The sequence below is a fragment of the Hyla sarda genome, chromosome 2 (assembly GCF_029499605.1).
Source record: "Hyla sarda isolate aHylSar1 chromosome 2, aHylSar1.hap1, whole genome shotgun sequence".
Lineage (NCBI taxonomy): Eukaryota > Metazoa > Chordata > Amphibia > Anura > Hylidae > Hyla > Hyla sarda.
In genome coordinates, this window is record NC_079190.1 from 201,933,042 (window position 1) to 201,953,077 (window position 20,036).

General features: G+C 38.0%; 1 protein-coding gene across 2 annotated transcripts in view; it reads right to left on the reverse strand.

The window, feature by feature from the left end:
* Positions 1-20,036, reverse strand: part of DMD (dystrophin) — a 2,642,350-nt gene that overhangs the window by 1,472,429 nt on the left and 1,149,885 nt on the right. For both annotated transcript variants that reach the window (XM_056556147.1, XM_056556148.1), the window contains exon 42: positions 16,497-16,691. In XM_056556147.1, coding sequence (XP_056412122.1) covers positions 16,497-16,691 — 195 coding nt within the window. The remainder of the gene's footprint in view (positions 1-16,496; positions 16,692-20,036) is intronic.

Genomic DNA, 20,036 nt, shown 5'->3' on the forward strand with positions numbered 1-20,036 from the left:
GGGTATTCTACGCCAGTGATTCCCAAACAGGGTGCCTCCAGCTGTTGTAAAACTCCCACCATGCCTGGACAGTCAGTGGCTGTCTGGTACTACTGGGAGTAGTTGTTTTACAACAACTGGAGGCTCCGTTTTGGAAACAGTGGCGTACCAGACGTTTTTCATTTTTATTGGGGAGGGGGGCTGTGTAGGGTATGTGTATATGTAGTGTTTTTTACTTTTTATTTTATTTTGTGTTAGTGTAGTGCAGTGTAGTGTTTTTAGGGTACAGTCGCACGGGCAGGGGTTCACAGTAGTTTCTCGCTGGCAGTTTGAGCTGTTGCAGAAAATTTGCCGCAGCTCAAACTTGCAGCCCGATATTTACTGTAAACCTCCGCCCATGTGAGTGTACCCTGTACGTTCACATTGGGGGGGGGGGGGGACATCCAGCTGTTGCAAAACTACAACTCCCAGCATGCGCTGACAGGCTGTACATGTTGAGAGTTTTAGTTTTGCAACAGCTGTAGGCACACTGGTTATGTATCACTGAGTTTGTGACCTAATTCAGTGTTTCACAACCAGTGTGCCTCCAGCTGTTGCAAAACTACAACTCCCAGCATGTGCGGTGCATGCTGGGAGTTGTAGTTTGCAACAGCTGGAGGCACACCGGTCGTGAAACACTGAGTTAGGTAAAAAAAAAAAAAAATGAGTTTCACAACCAGTGTGCCTTCAGCTGTTGCAAAACTACAACTCTCAGCAGTCATCGACAGCCAACAAGCATGCTTGGAGTTGTAGTTAAGCAACCAGCAGATGCACCACTTAAGCAACCAGCAGATGCACTTTGGCTTTGTACAAGCTGGGAGTTGTAGTTATACAACAGCTGAAGGTACATTTTTCCATAGAAAAAATGTACCTCCAGCTGTTGCAAAAGTCCCAGCATGCCCATAAGGGAATGCTGGGAGTTGTGGTGGTCTGCCTCCTGCTGTTGCATAACTACACCTCCCAGCATGCCCTTTTTGCATGTTGGGAGCTGTTGCTAAGCAACAGCAGGAGGCTCTCACTCATCTCCTACTGCTGCAAGCTTCCGCTTCAGGTCAGTCCCTCGCCGCCGCTGCCGCTCCTGGGGCCCCGATCCCAACAGGGACGCTGGGGATCGGGGTCCCCAGCTGCCGGGGTCCACTTCCCGCACCCGCTCACGCCCTCCGGAAGAGGGGCGGAGCGGGTTGCGGGAGTGACACCCGCAGAAGGTGCCCTGATTGTTTGGCCGGTAAACCAGCCGACGAATCAGAGCGATCGTGAGGTGGCACCAGTGCCACCTCACCCCTGCTGGCTATGGCTGTTCGGGGCCATCAGGCAGTTCGGGGCCTGTAATTCTGGGTCACCGGGTCACTGGAGACCCAATTGACCCGGAATCTGCCGCAGATCGCTGGGCTGAATTGTCCAGTCATCTTGACCCCCCTGGGCGATATGCCGCGATGCCTGCTGAACGATTTCAGCAGGCATCCGGCTCCGGTACCCAACCGGCTAGCGGTGGGGACCGGATTTCCCAAGGGCGTATGGATATGCCCTGCGTCCTTAAGGACTCAGGATGTAGGACGTATCCATGCACCCTGCTTCCTTAAGAGGTTAAAGTGACAGTGGTCAGATGTGCAAAAAATAGCCGGGTCCTTAAAGTACAACTGTAGTGGAACACTTTTATATATGCCTGTACCCGGGCCATAAAAATACACAAAATAAACTCATACATACCTTCTTACGAGCCCCCGTTGGTCCGACACAGGCCTCACGGTCCAGCAGTGCTGACCTCATTCCACTTCGTGAGGACAGGGATGCCGCAGAGCCGTCGGCCTGTCACCCGCCGCAGTGATGTCCCGCCCCGTCCTGTGATAGGCTGAGCCCACTTTCATGTAAGGAGCTCTGGCTGGCTTCTTACATGACAGTGGGCTCAGCTTATCACAGGCCAGGGCGGGTCATCGCTGCGGCCGGTGATATGCCGATGGCAGACCGTGAGGCCTGGGCCGGACCAACGGGGCTCGTAGGAAAGTATGAGTTTATTTTGTTTATTTTTCAGGCCCGGGCACGCGCATGTATAAAAGTGTTCGACTACAGTTGTCCTTTAAGGTGAAAATGGGCTGGGTCCTTAAGGGGTTAAGGACTCAGAGTTTTTCCATTTTTGCACTTTCGTTTTTTCCTCCTTACCTTTAAATAATCATAATTCTTTCAATTTTGCACCTAAATCATTGTGCGACAAAATTGAAGAAAAAACACAATTTTGTAACTTTTGGGGGCTTCCATTTCTATGCAGTACATTTTTTTGTAAAAATTACACCTTCTCCTTTGTCTGTAGGTCCATACGATTAAAAGGATACCCTGCTTATATAGGCTTGATTTTGTCGTTCTTCTGTCAAAAATCATAACTGCATGTAGGAAAATTTATACGTTTTAATTGTCATCTTCTGACCCCTATAACTTTTTTTTATTTTTCTATATATGGGGCGGTATGAGGGCTAACTTTTTGTGCTGTGATCTGAAGTTTTTAGCGGTATCATTTTTGTATTGATCAGACTTTTTGATCGCTTTTAATTAATTTTTTTCATGATATAAAAAGTGACCAAAAATATGCTATTTTGGACTTTGGAAATTTTTTTGGCGCAAAAGCGGCAATACCCCATATGTTTATTTTTATTAACATTTTTTTTTTTATGGGATAAGGGGGGGGGGGGCGATTCAAACTTTTATTAGGGAAGGGGGCTATAACACTGCACACACTGATCTTTTACATTGAACTTTGTTATCTCATAGGATAACATTGATCAATGATTCTGCCGCTTGACTGCTCATGCCTGGATCTCAGGCACTGAGCAGTCATTCGGCGATCAGACACACAGGAAGAAGGTAGGGACCATCCTTGTGTCCTCCAGCTGTTTGAGATGCCAGATTTCGCCTCAGCAGTCCTGAACAGCCAACTGAGCTAGCCAGGAGTAGTTTACTTTCACTTTAGATTTGGTGATCAACTTTGAACGTTGCATCTAAAGGGTTAATAGCATGCGGCACCACGATCAGTGCCACACGCTATTAGCCATGGGTCCCGGCCTCTAACAGAAGCCGGGCCCAACCCGCTATGACCCAGGGCCAAGCCGTGGCCCCGCGTTATAGAAAGGGAGCGGACTAAGGGCGTACAGGTATGCCCTGGGTCATTAAGTGGTTAAGCAAAAAAAAAAAAACTAAATGCTTTGATAAATGTCCCCCTATATGTTGTGGCATGGTTCACTGGTTGCTACTCTTCAAGGTGTGTAGACTGTTTCCACAATTCATCTGTAGTAGAGCACTTTATGTTTACTTTTTTGCAGTGGTCATGAATTTTTCATTTATGCCCTTTTACATTTAAGTGCAAAATAGGGACAAATTAGTGCAATTATGTGTAAATCTAAATCATCATTGAGCTGGCTTTAAAAAAGAGCTTTCAACAACATTTTTGCATGACACCTGTGAGCTTGCATGCAGTTTATAATATTGTGTGCACCGTAGGGGGAAAAAAAAAAACACTTTAAACCACTTCAGCTTCACCAGCATTGATAAACCTCCCATAGATCTATAAGTAAGATCCTGGCATCTTCTGCTGTGATTTCTTTAGTAATGTAATTATAGTATCCTACAGCAAACGGTGCAGTCACCTTTTGGTTACAATGGGACAGAGTACTGCTAGGAACTGTAGTATACTAGTGGCTACCTGGGTTTAGTAACAAGACCAACCATTCTGCTCAATGTAAAATACTGCTCAAACATTGAAAAGGATAACTAACAACATGAAAATAGGGACCAGCATAAGTTTTCTTTAGCATCGGCGTAGTATATTTTACTAGTTATGTGGGTCTTCAGCTTTCTTTAAAAAGAAAAGATTGCAGGAAAACCCCCATATTGAAACATAGAACCTCCCTTAGTATTTATTGTTAGTGTTTCCATGTTTACTATTAACCAGGGACAGTTACATAAATATTGTGATCATTTACTCTGACACATTGTTTGCCCTTTGGGGCAGTAAAAGCTGTTAAGGATCACAATTTTCCTTTGCTGTTGTTGCCAAAGACCATGAGGGTGACACGGTATACTGACACAAATGGATTGTAAACTTGCAGCATGGAAGACCGTTGACTCAATGCATTTTCTTGTGCATGATTGCCCTGGGGCACTCACTTATTGCCATTTACTTTTATGCCTTAGAGAATGAACAATAGAGATGAAAATATTTATTATGGGATCCGAGCATCTGACAGAGGGAATTAATGAATAGGTCTTAAAAGCAATACATCAAAACATGTCACTTATTTGCTAGTAATTGCTTGAAAGCAAAGGTTACTCTTTGCACTAAATAATATAAAGGCTATTATTGGCATAAAATTAGGACAAATCACATCCTCATTTCAATTAAGTGCAGTTTAGGCACTTTCAGCTCTTTTTTTAAGCATATAATGAAAATGAAATAAAGTCATTTTGACATCAATCAACAGATATAAGCAGACAGAGAATCTCAGGGAGTAGTGGTTGAAAGTGGTTGTCTGGTATAGACATACCCTAATAAAAAAAATATTTTGGGGGGTTTGGGATCCATTATTCACTATTACCATGTTGGGGTTTAAAAAAAAAAAAAAAAGCTGATCATGTAAGGCTCAGCGGCAAAATCATCCATGATCAGTTATGACAGGGAGTTATTTTACCTTTTTTGTCTTAATATTATAGTTAATATCATCAGACCAGCCAAAAATGGACCAATCAAACAAAAAGGAACAATATAAAAAGAAAACAGGACAATATGAAATCTATGACTAAACAGTGGCATCTGCCATCTAGTCTAGACTGTAGCATTTGCCAGTATACATATTAATTTTAGGGCTACCAGCGCTAAAAGTAAGTTTAAATACGTGTGTATTTTCAGCCTGATGATTTTAGGTAGTTATTTTAAAATGGTATTCCAGTGGGGCAAATATTTTAAAATGGAGCTGACATACTTTAAAAGAAAAAATAAAGTATACTCATCTGCAATTTCGATTGATTCTGCCCCCCTGCTACTAACAGTTGCTCCTTGCTCACTCTGATATGTTCACCCTACTGGAAATGCCAATCAGCTAGTCATTGGCTATAGTGGTAAATCACCTCTGTCAATGACACATCAGAGAAAGTGGGGAACACCACTATAATGTTCATAAAATGGCAAAAAAATTATTTCTGTAATTTGTGTCTAATTGCAATAATTCTAAGTCATTCATCCAAGCAGATCTCAAAGTTGCCTTCTCACTGAGGTAAGTTTCTAGTTCCCAGAAAAAGTGTGGAAGTTATCTGATAATTGTTTATTGTACCTCGCAGTAATGAAAAAGATCGATCTGTTCAGCGAGTTTTACAATAACTTTTATTGGGCTTAGTTTGTAGATACAGAATCCGATTTTGAAAAGAGCTATAGCACATAGCAAGGAGGAGGGATGGTGAGGCTTGTGATTAGATAGGGCATTCATTTTGGACTACTCAAACACTATTTACTAAAATAATTAGAGGAGAACTCCGGCACAGAGGTTCTCATGCCCTATCCACAGCTCTCCTCATGCATCAAGGGACCTGAGTTCCCTGCATGAATTACTGTCGATCGCTGATGTCCGCCATTACCGGTGGGTCCGCGGCTGCTGACAGCCGCTGGGACCTGCCGGGAATGAAGCGAGTACAGCTCCTGCGCTTGTATCACAGCCGTGCCGTAAATGTACAGTGCTGTGCGCTAAGAGGTGCGATACAGCGCTGCACATTTATGCCGCATGTCCTTAAGGGCTTAAACTGCCTATAGTTTGGCATACAAAGTTGTGCTGAAGCTGTGTCCACCTTTACACTAAAACTCCTGCTTTTCTTGCTAAATGACAATCCCTTGTTGATTGAGGTATAAAAACTAAAAGTATCTAAGCACACAATAAATGCAAGGTAATTTTTATGGTAACTCTACCACATTGTCTATTAAAAAGGATCTCTGTATAACAAAACAAAATGTACATACTATACTAGAATCTAAAACAATATGACTTTACATGGATATTCACTTTTATTTGAACATGCTTGCACCCTAATTGAGTATCTACCTATCTATCTATCTATCTATCTATCTATCCATCTATCTATCTATCTATCTATCTATCTATTTATCTATTACCTAATGTGTGTATATAGTCTGTATGATATATATATATATATATATATATACATATATATCTATAGTCTATCTATCTGTATGTTTTTAAGTTTTTCCAAAAAATTCCCTGCATGACACTCAACAACATTGTAATTGAAAAACATAATAATACATTATTTCACATGGACAAGTGAAAAATAGTTTCCAGCTATTTAAAGTTAAAAAAAAAAAAAAGGGCCAAGGGAAACAATGTAACCTGGTTAAGAAAAGAGCATACTGCTTTCATTTCTAAGAAAAGGGATTAGAGAAACCCATTAGGAACTGGAGTGACACCAGCCTTTAGGGAGAGTATCCATCTCCATGCTCTTGAAGAAGAGACATAGTAGCAATATAGTCTTACAGTTCAGTTCATTCTCTCCTTCTTAAATCTGTCTTTTGCTGACAAAGGACAACACCCTGTAAGATATATATATATATATATATATATATATATATATATATATATATATATATATATATCCATTTCCAAGTTCCCCCTGAATAACCATCTAATGGGTGCAATCTGACAGATTAACTACAGAATGTACTCAATCACTGGGAGGCCTGTTTGACTGAATATATGATACTAAAATAGATGAAATGCTGAAAATAATGTCTGGTCTGGTCAGGAAGCACAGTCTTAAGCTAATGATATAATATACTATATTTTTTGCATATACTCTTTTGTTTTAAGAGTTATAATGAACAACCTCAATCTAAATAAAGCAGGCATGGTATCATTTATACTGGCTATACATTGTCCCATAACAATTATCAGTAAATTTATTATAAAAAGTGTTTGTTTTTTTCTTTAGGGAAAACATTAGACAAAACTGGTGCATAGCTGGTGTTTGACAAAAATTCAAAGAACACCAAAGAAAGAGTTTTTGTGTCATGCACTGCCCCTATAACCCACACTATGCATACCACAGTGTATCCGTTTTCTCCAGAGTTTTCCTGTAAAGAAATGACAATAAAACAAATCACTTACTCTAACACTTTCTGCAAATCACATACCTAGAAAACACCTGGGGAAACAAAGCCAGTCTATGGTTACATGATGCATATAAACCTTCTTGTCCTAAGTAATCCATCAGATAAACCGGATCTAGGCAATGTTCTGATATCTTAAGTCAAAGAAAATGAAAAATGTTCCATTGTATATCTTACTGCCATAGAAACAAATGTGACTCTATTCAACCATTTACTCTATAGTATTTGTTGGTGCTTAAGATAAAAAAAAAATTATAATCTATACCAATGGTTTATAAAAAAAAAAAAGAGTGTGCTTTTCTTATAGTGTGCTATGTTAACTAAGCGGCAATTGATTGTGATCAAAGTTGTTTTACTTTGTAAGATTTGTACTAACATACACAAATAGATACAGCATTGCAGTAAAAAAACGGTGTACTGGAGATTGATAAATCAATAGAACCTTCAGGAGTACAAGTCCTGTACAGTTCGGACTTGATGAAGAAGGGACTCAAATTTCACTTTCACTTAAATATATCAATAACTCCAGGATATTTAAATGAAAAGCACAAGGGCAAATAATTGGAAGTTAGCCAAGTGTTAAATTGTACAACCCATATTGGAAAGGTAAAAGAGCACCCACACATTACATCTTAAAAAAGACGGACATTTAACCAGATGTTTTAACATACCAATGAAAGTACCTTGTTTTAATGCCGTGGATGTGTCATTTCCAATACACAACCAATGTAAATAATAATAATAAAGGTTAAAAAAAATTATGTTCAGAATTGTTTTACAATAATAGATTATTAAATAGTTTAGACATTGAAATTATGATAGTCTAAACTATTATGGCCATATTTCCAAATGGCAAAAATGATTACTAAACGTCATACATATTTCAATTGACATCGAATGTGGGCCTATTTAACCCCTTAATGACAATGGACGTAAATGTATGTCATGGTGACGTGGTACTTAGCACACCATGACGTACATTTACGCACCGCCATGATCGCGAGCGGTGCTCGCTTCATGCCCGGCCGGCCCCGATTGCCCGGCAGGTCCCGATTGCGCGGATGTCCGCCATTAACCCCTCAGATGCCGTGATCAATACAGATAACAGCATCCGATCATCCAGCATGGCGGACGGCGGTCCCCTCACCTGGCTCTGGTTGTCTCCCGGGGTCTTCTGCTCTGGTCTGAGATTGAGCAGAGCAGAAGATGACCGATAATACTGATTAGTGCTGTGTCCTATACATAGCACTGAACAGTATTAGCAATCAAATGATTGCAATGAATAGTCCCATATGGGGACATAAAAAGTGTAAGAAAAAAGTAAAAAAAATAAAAATAAAAAGTAAAAAAATTTGAAAAATCCCCTCCCCCAATAAAAAAGTAAAACGTCAAATTTTCCCATTTTACCCCCAAAAAAGCGTAAAGGGATGTTATTACAATAAGGGATGTTATTACAAAGTACAATTGGTGACGCCAAAAACAAGCCCTTATATGGGTCTGTGTATGGAAATATAAGAGAGTTATGATTTTTAGAAGGTGAGGAGGAAAAAACAAAAATGCAAAAATAAAATTGGTCTGGTCCTTAAGGCCAAAAGGGTCCTGGTCCTTAAGGGGTTAATGTATAATTGGTGGCATATGACCTTCAATGATTGTCAGAAGAAAGAGCTCTGCCACCTTCTCATTGTAGTACCTACCTGATCAGTATGTGTAATACTGTAGCTTGGCACTTTTTATGTGAATTACCAGACCTATAATTTCTTAAAGTGAAAAAAAGTATATTTCACAGTCCCATAGGACCCTACCCAATAGTGAAGGGAGCCATGGAAAGTGTGTATCGGAAATGGGACTCCGATCATTTGACAAAAGTCCCTACTCCTGTACAGTGATCCCCCGACCTACAATGGCCCGACATCAACATACGATGCTTTTGTATGTCGGGGCCATCACATAAACAGCTATCCGGAAGCACAGACTGCTTCAGCTACTGCCAGATAGCCATTTAATGTGCCCCGTGTGCTCCGGTGAGTGTCACTTACCTGTCCCCGCTGCTCAGGACTGTCCTCTTCAGGCTCCGCTGCATAGCCGTCACTCTCCTTCATTGTTATCACGTCGCCACGCATGCCGTCCCGTCATCCAATAGGAGTGGCATGCGCAGCGACGTGATGATGGCGTTGGAGAGTGACAATCCAGGGCAGCAGTGCCGGTCCGGAGTGGCAGGGACCTGTCAGTATAACGTATACTACTATTGCATGGATCCCTCAACATATGATGGATTCAAGTAACAATGGTTCACTGTACAGGGATCACTGTACATACTTTTTTGGTTCTGAACAAAAGTTGCATTGGGTGCCACATAATGTATATACAGGAGAATGGTTTCCAGTCAAATGGCAGACATCCCTGTCCCTGAATGTATTTTCCGTGGTGCCCTACACCAATAGCACAGAAAGTGCAACCGTTTGAAGGATTTATTTGCTCATCTGTAAAATAAATCATAGACTTGACCAATATTGTTCAGTTAAGGATGGGAACATCGGTAACCATAACTCTGTGCTCTGATTGGAAAAAGAGTAAGGACTGTGTTCACAGAGACTGAGGCTTAGTGTGACCTCCTGGTGGCAACACTTCATACACTGGTGGTGAGAAATACAGGGTATGAATCATAATCGGCAGCAATTGAATCTGAATTAAATTCAATCCCAATTCAAGCAAATCCTCCAGAAATACATTTTGGAAGATGACTTATTTCTATCGAGATAAGTTTCACATCTCAGTAATAGTGCAATATTAAGACATAAGTTATGCAATGCCACGTGGCTTTCCTGCGGAAATCTAAATGATTATATGGCAATTGGTAGTTATAATTTTCCCATACTGATGTAAGCCATTTTTTGTCAAGTCCATCAACTGTTCAATGCACATCTATCACAACTAAAATCAACCTCTATTTAATACCAAATCTTTCCACTGACAGTCACACAATTTATATACTGTCATTCCATTTCACACAACTTAATAATGATAAGGATGAATGGTTTTATAAAGAAATAAATATTCAATAAAAAAAAATTAAATGGAAATGAGTCTTAGAAAAGACAAATACTTGCAAGATTTGTCTAGAAGGAGGCAAAATATGTCTATAAATGTATATCATGACAGTTTAATAATCCAAAAATGCAACACCACTCAATATCACTTACAGTGATCAATATAATTAAAAACAGAAGTGGCTATCACAATATATAATTAGATAATATTTGGAAATACGAGTGATCAGTTGTAATTCAGACCTAAAATTCATACATTATAAGGAATTACCATCTCTCCTTAAGGAAACAATCTCTAACAGGGTCATTGACTCTCTAAGCTGCATACTGCAGGTCATATAAATTACATACATATTGGCACAAGTGAAATAATTACTAGTGATTTACATTCTTCATCACCTTCTTAAACTTGAAGACTATACGATTTATTATATTAATGGTAATTGCTGCTAATAAGAAAAGGAAATGGTTTTGGTAAAGCAAAATAAATTAACTATTAGCCAAATAAAAGTAATTACATTCTTAAAGGGATTGTGAGGGGGATAAATGACAAAATGGAGGGCATACTGGGTTAAAGATAATAAAAAGAAAATAAAACAAAAAAACATCCTCTCGTGCTACTGTTCTGAGGGTGGCAGAATCTCTGTTGATCTGCAGTTCCTGGTCCCTCTCTTAAGACATGGAGATGTCCACTCAGCAAACCACAGGCTAAGGTAGGTCACCGCTTTGGTCAGTGATATGCTGGATGGACTTTTTCTTGTTTTAAGACAGGAACAAAGAAAGTGGAATTCAATGGAGTCCTGGGCAGTGGTGGGAACTCGATGAGGAATTTTAACCCATCTGCCCTCTTTTATATTAGTACTACTTGGATATATGTAAGTCATGGAGACATATCTCCTGCTCTTGCAGGCCTGGTCAGCCCATGTATTATATTAGTATCCAGCAGCAATCATTAAAAAGTGGAAGCATAATTCTCTAATAAAAGTATTTTGCCATGTGGCTTCTATTAGAGGGTACTCAAAAACTTTTATACCCCGAGATGGGTCAGGGTCAATCAAATAAACACCTTTGACCCATGGATAAACCTTGGGTCACTAATACCCTTATTAGGTCCCATCCCTAAACTTAGCTTTTATTAACCCCTTTTTTTCCGTTTTTGCATTTTAGTTTTTTGCTCCTTGCCTTTAAAAAATCATAACTCTTTTAATTTTGCACCTAAAAATCCTTATGATTGCTTATTTTTTGTGCCACCAATTCTACTTTGTAATGACGTCAGTCATTCTGCCCAAAAATCTACGGTGAAATGGAAAAAAAATTATTGTGAGACAAAATTGAAAAAAAAACGCTGTTTTGTGACTTTTGGGCGCTTCCGTTTCTACGTAGTACATTTTTCGGTAAATATGACACCTGATATTTATTCTGTAGGTCCATAAGGTTAAAATGATACCCTACTTATATAGGTTTGATTTTGTCATACTTCTGGAAAAAATCATAACTTCATGCAGGAAAATTAATACGTTTAAATTGTCATTTCTGACCCCTATAACTTTTTTATTTTTCCGTCTATAGGGCGGTATGAGGGCTCATTTTTTACACCGTGATCTGAAGTTTTTAACGGTACCATTTTTGCATTGATAGGACTTATTGACTTTTTCATGATATAAAAAGTGACCAAAAATGCACTATTTTGGACTTTGGAATTGTTTTGCGCACACGCCATTGACCGTGCGGTTTAATTAACGATATATTTTTATAATTCAGAAAATTCCACACACGGTGATACCATATATGTTTATTTTTATTTTTATTTACACTGTGTTTTTTTTTTTTATGGGAAAAGGTGGGTGATTCAAACTTTTAATAGGGAAGGGGTTAAATTATATTTATTCACTTTTTTCCCCCTTTTTTTTGCAGTGTTATAGCTCCAATAGGGACCTATAACACAGCACACACTGATCTTTATCATTGATCACTGGTTTCTCATAAGAAACCAGTGATCGATGATTCTGCCGCTTGACTGCTCATGCCTGGATCTCAGGCACTGAGCAGTCATTCGGCGATCGGACAGCGAGGAGGCAGCCCTCCCGCTGTCCTGTAAGCTGTTCGGGATGCCACGATTTCGCCGCGGCTATCCCGAACAGCTTACTGAGCTAACCGGCATGGTTTCAGTTTCACTTTAGACGCGGCGTTCAACTTTGAACGCCGCGTCTAAAGGGTTAATAGCCCGCGGCACAGCGTTGTGCCGCGCGCTATTAGCCACGGGTCCCGGCCGTTTTTAGAGGCCGGGCCCGACCTGCTATGACGCGGGGCCACGGCGTGGCCCCGCGTTATAGATCGGGAGTGGACACATGACGTTCCAGTACGTCATGTGTCCTTAAGGGGTTAAGCATTTAATAAAAAATGTATGGAAATTATAACTGTGAGAAATCTTAAAACCACAGTCTCTAGTGGTGTGTTGTCAGAAATCCCTTCCTGTCACTGACAGTGCTCAGCCGTATAGGAATAGTATGTCCAGTGGTCTGCAGCCCCACTAGAATCAATTACACCACCAGAGACTGATTTTTAAAAAACAAGATTATGCCCCCTCTACATGTTTCACCACAGCAGTGGCATCCTCAGGAGAAATGGGCATCCTATTAGAGGGTACCAGCACATTTTTAAAGGGTTTTCTGGGCAAAAACATTTTTTTTGTGATAGCTGTAAAAATAAAAAGAATAAATCATAGTCTCCTGTCCCAATCCTACACAATTGCCGCTCCAACAGCACCTATCCCAGCAGCCTGTGATTGGCTTAGTGGGCATTATCAGAATGCAGGGTTTTGGGGGATTAGGGCAAGTAAATATGAAGTATTATCACAAAAGAGAGTATATCATAAAAGAGAGTTTTCTATATTTTCTATATTTCTATATTTTCTATATTTCCATTGATCCTTATCTTTATTTTTATCATTATACCATTTTGGACCCTGATTCATTTAACTAATCCTGTATGAATATTTGTAACACCTTCTTATTCTGCCTACTTTTCTCAAAGGACGCTTCCAGTATTATCCTTATGTACGCATTCTGTGCACATATAGTGGTGTCCCTGGTTTGCAATGACCCTGTATAGGGAGGGAATGTACATGGCAAACTGGCATTGGCATGGTCAACTGAGCATCTCCATAGCAGACATCATTCAAAGAAAAAACTACAACTCCCACCATGTCCAGACAGCCTTCAGTTGTTTGGGCATGCTGGGAGTTGTAGTTTTACAACAGCTGGAGGCACCCTGGTTGGGAAACACAGGTCTAGATGAATTCTATGCCCCTTTATTTTAGTGTAAAAGTACAAAGTAAAAACAAATCTAAGCATTATAACCATGGAAATACGCGTAAATGTAAATTGTTGGTCCTACAGTTGGTTACCTGAGTCCATGCTGTATGATTTACATCAACTTATTAACTTTTTTTTTCCCTTTGTCTAAAAGTTGCACTTTCAATAAATGTTACCTAAATGTTCCTTGAACTGACATTGGAAAGATGAAGACTGTCAAGATAGTTATATTTTATTTATGTAAAGCAGGGTATATAATTTGAATATGAACTCATTTTAGATGTTGATATTCAAGCAGAAAACTGACATAGATGAAAGGTACCAACATAAAAGTATTCAAGTGATAGACGTGATATGCTAATTTTAAATATATTTATGAAAAACATTCATATAAAGATAAAGGTGTACATTGGTATGTATTAAGTGCATGTACTTAGTTAAATGGCCCTTGTCTTGAATAGGCAATGCATGTAGAAGTCATGGCATGTATTAAACTAAGTGCAAGTGACTATGTGTATACAGTATAATTCTAATAATGCTTGGTTGAATTTAGAGTTGATCTGTCACTATAATACTGCAAAATAATTCTGTATACAGTAGTTGTCTTCACTCAGGAGCAGGGTAGAAAGTGGTTAAACTAGGTCCTCGCTGATCATTGCTACCTGGCCCTGACTGTAACAATGACCCACCTCAACCAGTGATTGGTATTTCTTTGTGTCTAGATGGGACCAGGACACAGTGATCAGCAGGGCCATGTGAGTTCCCGAAGAGAAGAAAGATAACCCCTTTAAGAGATATACTGTGGTTAACTTCAGTTATATGTTACTTTGGTTTCGACAACCATAAGAAATAAGCAGATAAATAAGAAAATCCATATTTCGCTTTAATATAATCAGCATGTCCTATACCATAACATTCTCTTATCTGGCTCACTGCTAGGAGGCTGTTCAAAGTACAACACTTTTAGAAGTGGGATTTTTCATTTAGACAAATTGGTTCACTTTTTAAAAGTGTCAGCTTGGTACATAAAAAACAACCACCAACTGTTTTCAATTCAAAGAAAATTACTCCTTGGATCTTGGTGAGAGTGGGGTCAGCTAAATACAACTTTATTACAGCAATAATGTAGAAGCATGTCTTGACTCCAGCAGATTATTAAAGCAAATGTAAGAAAACTTACTGCATAGAAATTAAAAAAGTTCTGAAACCAGTTAACTAGAAAAAAGAAAGCCTCAGAAATTAAGCAATAGAAACTAGCATAGTCACATATAATATATAAGATACTGGGCAATAAATGGTAATTGCTTTATTGTCCACCAAAGAGGATTGCTTAACCACTTGTCAACACAAATTTAGTGTACTTTACGGGGTTAGACTTTGGAGTCCTAAAGCATGATAGTCATTAGTTAATTTGCAGTAATATCCCAGTGGTAACATTGGTATTCTATTATAAATAATGTTGGTAGAGAGCTCTGGACAAAATAATTGGTGGGGCTGCACTACCTTTTTGGATAAGGGTTTTTATTAATTGTTAGAAAGGCTATAGAAATAGAACAAAAGAAATTAGCACATTTTTGTTACTGCTAAAACGATAGTGATGCATTTTTTGTATTGTATGCAACACACAGTGGTATACTATAGCATTGACTTATACCATAACTGGGTTCATAGTGCATAATAATTTGGTCAGTATTTTGGTTTCTGTGCTGTAACACATATTAAGCCATTTGGCTTAGTTTCCCTCCATCAAGGAGAAACACACAAGAAGGAAACTGATAATTGATCTGATCCCATGATAGAACAGTATAGATTTATCCGAAGCCTCAATTGGGATACCAGATCAGCCGACAAACCAGACCGTGAATTAATATTTCAGTGTTTCCCCATCAGGTCTACTGAAATAACTGGACTCCGGACCCATAGACAACTGATGCACTTTGCCATCAGCTGTGGCATCAGTAGGGGCCAGTCACTTAGCCAGATCGCCGCATATATGTGACGGAGCCCTAAGGCTTTTTAGACAAAACAAGGAGTGGGTCATAATTACAGAAAAAGTTGCAAGTCTTTCCATTAGGCTGGTTTCCCATATTGTATGTTTATAGTATTTTAGCCAAAACCAGAAGTGGGTTCAGTTCTACAAATTTTTTATTTTTTTTTAATACTGACTGAAATGTTAACTCTATATGTTAACCCATCATAGCTCACAATCCAGAGGGAAATTAATCAAGTCTTGAGTAGCAATGGTAGGATCATGTCCAGAGAGGGGAGTAAACTGAGGTTGTTAGTATATTTCAAGAAAATATATCTATACTATTTTAACAGCTTCATATTTTAGGTTTTAATGTATTTTAGATTTTTACATGTGGAAAATGGAGGCCACCTCAGAAGAAGGTGGTTAAAAGATAAGGGTGCCACCTTCCAATTTAAACCTGTCAAATAAAGACATACTTATTTCATGATGTACAATTTCCCTCATAACAAAGAGTCATTGGCCCACATTTATCATTGTAGGTGTAAGTGAAGCAGTTTTTTACACCTTTTTTTTTGTGTGCTGGTAATGTGTAGGAACACCAAATTTATTAAATGGTCACAGAGCATCTGATAAATTTTGTGCAGGTCACATTTTCTGAAATTTCTCTCTTCACATACAGCAAAAAGCTACACGATGTCTGGGCTGGTGTAGTTTTAGAGACTTTTCAGTGGCTTTGCGCCTTATTTGCTCCTTTTCACAAAAAGGCGCAGTTGATAAAACCCTTCCATATCATGTGTATTGCTAAAATCAGGGGATTGCAACTCAAAATCAGCAGAAAAGTGTAAAATAAAAGGTGCAAAAATAGGCGCAAAAAACCCTGCTTGCTCCTTTTTTGCCCCTTTTTAGACACAAAAAGCAGTCTAAAGACAATGATAAATGTGGGCCATTGAGCGTATTTTTGGTTAGTAACATAATATGTTGATTTGTATTACCTTGAGACACTCATCCTGTTTAGATAGGTCTTCACAATCTTTTTTGTTCAGGTATGAAGAGTTGAGCAGAAGATCCACCTCAGCAATAGACTGCAGAAGACGTGCAATCTCTGCCAGGTATGTAGAAGGCACATTAGAGGCGTCCACTTTCATTCCTTCAGTCATTAAGCGAGTGCTCTCTTCATGAACAGTTTGCTGGTATAGATATATAACAAGTTTACTTTTATAGCACATGAACAAGCAATGTTAATAGCACATAAATATATGAACAGAGTTCTAACAGTTTATATTAAAAAATGCATGCAAACAAGAAAGTCAATGTTAGTAAGTTGTTAAAAACCTCTAGTAAACTAAAGATCCTGTATAAAATTTGGACTGAGAATGTTCGGCAGTATTTCTTTTTCAACTTAATTTGAATATTACTAATTAATATAATATTATGCTAATGCAATAACATGGCTATAAAAAGTGTTTTTTTTGGCATGTAAATGCTGAGATTTTAATTCAACATCTCAATTGACTTCAACAGATATCTACTAACAGTGAATATTATTGCACGGTGCATAAGAAGCACTCAACTTTAATTTTTACTGTCCGATTTGTTGTGGCTGTGGCTGTATGTTACATCTTTTATTGCTTTATTGTTGGTCTAAAGTAGGTGTCCACTTTTGTCTATAAAAGCATAAAAATGAATAAAAGTGCAAATTTACTTATACAATGAAAGCTCATTTGAAACAATTATCATTTGTTGTCTGTAAAACAAAAAGACCCTCAATATGTGTGATACATATTATTTCGGTATCCATGCAACAGGGTCTTTTTTACCTTTATAACTAAACAAAAACTAGAACTTAATTACACCTTATTTATGCAATTGTTACATTACTTCAGTGTAATTAGATTTTTACATCATGTTATCAATAAAACATGTATGGCATTATTTAGAATTTTATTAATTACAAATAAAAAAAAAACACACAAAGTACACAAAAATATGGTACTAATACTACTATTGGTCATTTCAATATATATTCTTATTAGCCAACATAAACTCACAAGAGTAATGCTGGTGGGCCTTGTCTGCTTAAAAAGGATATTGTACCTTTGATCATCTACAATAAGTAGAATGTCACTTGTTTTTACTATTTACTATTTTTACACTGTGTGCACAAATTTTCCGTAATTTTACAGATGCAATTTGAAACATAAAAACATGGCTGAAAATACATTGTGTGAATATAGCCTAAAACTCTGTACATGGCTGTTTTATGGCTACATACAGGAACTATATATTAAATGTCAAGGCTAAAACTGGGTGCTATCCTGTTTGATCAGGAAGTCTGTACCAGACATTTTAATCGCAGGAAAGGATATGATCCAGCAAATATTCACATCATATACTGAGCTACAACATGGTTCTATGCAAGCCCAGTTTTGACAATTTTCTGTTTCCCAGAAAGAGTATCACAAGACTGTTTATTAGATGCAGTAGATGGTGGCAGACATAATTTGTGTTTTTCTGTGTTGTTTATTGTTTAATTACTTTTTAGGTGTGCATTATTTGTATAGTAACTGAGTATAAAGTATATAATCTAGAACAAAAAACAAATAATACGCCTGCCACCTCTTATTGGTGTAAATCTCTGATACATATGTTCTTCTGTCTTAATATTCATAAATCTTAGTATTATGTATTACACCAAGGTAGTTTTAAAATGCTAATACAATTTCAAAGTTATTTGCTACAAAGTTAAAATTCAACCAGTAGTTCTTATGAACGTATCCCTCAATGAATTACAAGAAAGTTATCTTTTTATCTAAAGATGTTGATGTATAATTAGATATGAAAAGATGTTGAAAAATGACAAGCTAAACTCTCTCAGTGCTTAGTTTAGCATATGATGTGATTGTGTCACAGAATGAAGATGTGCTTCCTTTAATTATTTTGCTATTTATAATACAACCCCTGAATAATAACTTCTTAAAGGGTATGTTCACATGTACAGGATCTGCTGCATGTTTTTGCTGCATATTGTGCTGCAAATTTGCTACACCTTGAAGGTAATTCAGTGGGTGTTAACGTACCCAAATTAAATTTTATACCTACAACTGAAAAGCAGATTTATTTAACATTTTGAATTGCCACTTACATAAGTAATGTTTATATTAGACCTCAGTACAATATATAAAAACAGTGACTACACCTCTTATATATTGCTCCTACTGGATATGCCTTTTATGCAGTATGCTAAAAGATCATCTTTGTTTTAGCAATGGTAGTGCTCAACTTCACAGAGAACTCTAAGAGAAATCCAATTTTATTCAAGAAGAAAAAAGAAGTGGCAGTCACCAATGCCTTTTCTTTTTCTTTATTGAGTTTCAGTGAAAACAATCGTATCCAACTCCATGGCAGGTGTGGACTCCAGTGTACACGGGAAGGGTGACAACTGTTTCATGCATGATTGTGCTTCTACTGAAATCAAGCGTAGGAAGCGATAAAAGTGCAATCAAGTGCTAAAGAGCTGTCACCTTTCTAGTGTGCATTCACACACATGCTCGCAATGGAGTTTGAGACGTTTGTTTGCATGAAAACTTCATTAACCAAATAAAAGCATTGGTGAGCATCCCTTCTTGTGTCTTCTTTGAATAAAATTATTTATAATAGGGTATGTGTGCTACGCATTATCAGAGCTGATATACAGGAATGGGTGCAATAGCATATAGATTATAAAATGACATGCTGGAATGCTAACATGTGAGTATTAAAACTTTATATTTTTGAAAGTCAGGGATATCTTTTATGTCACTGTCCAGAAATAGAATGGAAATGTCATGTTGTGTCCCATTCTACCATTGAACAGGGTCCCATACACATAAAAGTTGCAGAAAGTGGATGAATGTCAGTTGAAATTTACAGATTATGTTCGAAATTTTCATGTGACAATTGGACAAAAGATCTTTTATCTATCAAAATTCTTTATTCCAGTATTTATATTTCAGGAAAGAATATTCCCTATTCTATTCCCAGAATATTCTCAGAAAGATTGTTTGTCCTTCATCTAGTATAATGATCATTTATGGCCAATTTGAGATGAGGAACACATGACATAAATGAATAGAGGAAGTACTAGGAACATTGAGAGGACATCAGGGTAGCCCAGCATACATGACCCTAGGTTATTCAATAATTGCTTGCATTTATGTGACATAAAGCTCCTAGGCCAATCAGGAGACAGCATAGGGATGGGTTGATAAAGCCCTATGCACTGCAATGTTGGAGAGAGAAAGCTGAGAGACAGCCCAGATGAACTAATTTTCCCAGAATGCCTTCACAAATCCAATAATATTTGAAAATAAGCTGTTTTCAGATGGTGCACTACAAATCCCATCAGTATGACTGCAGAATGTGTCCATAAAAGCTATTGCAAAGCAGTGGGCTAATATGTATTTTAACATAAATATGCATTAAAAACCATTGAGAGTGAATACCATTTATGTCCAAGTTATGTTTATTTATTGGGTTTAATAAAACATACAGTA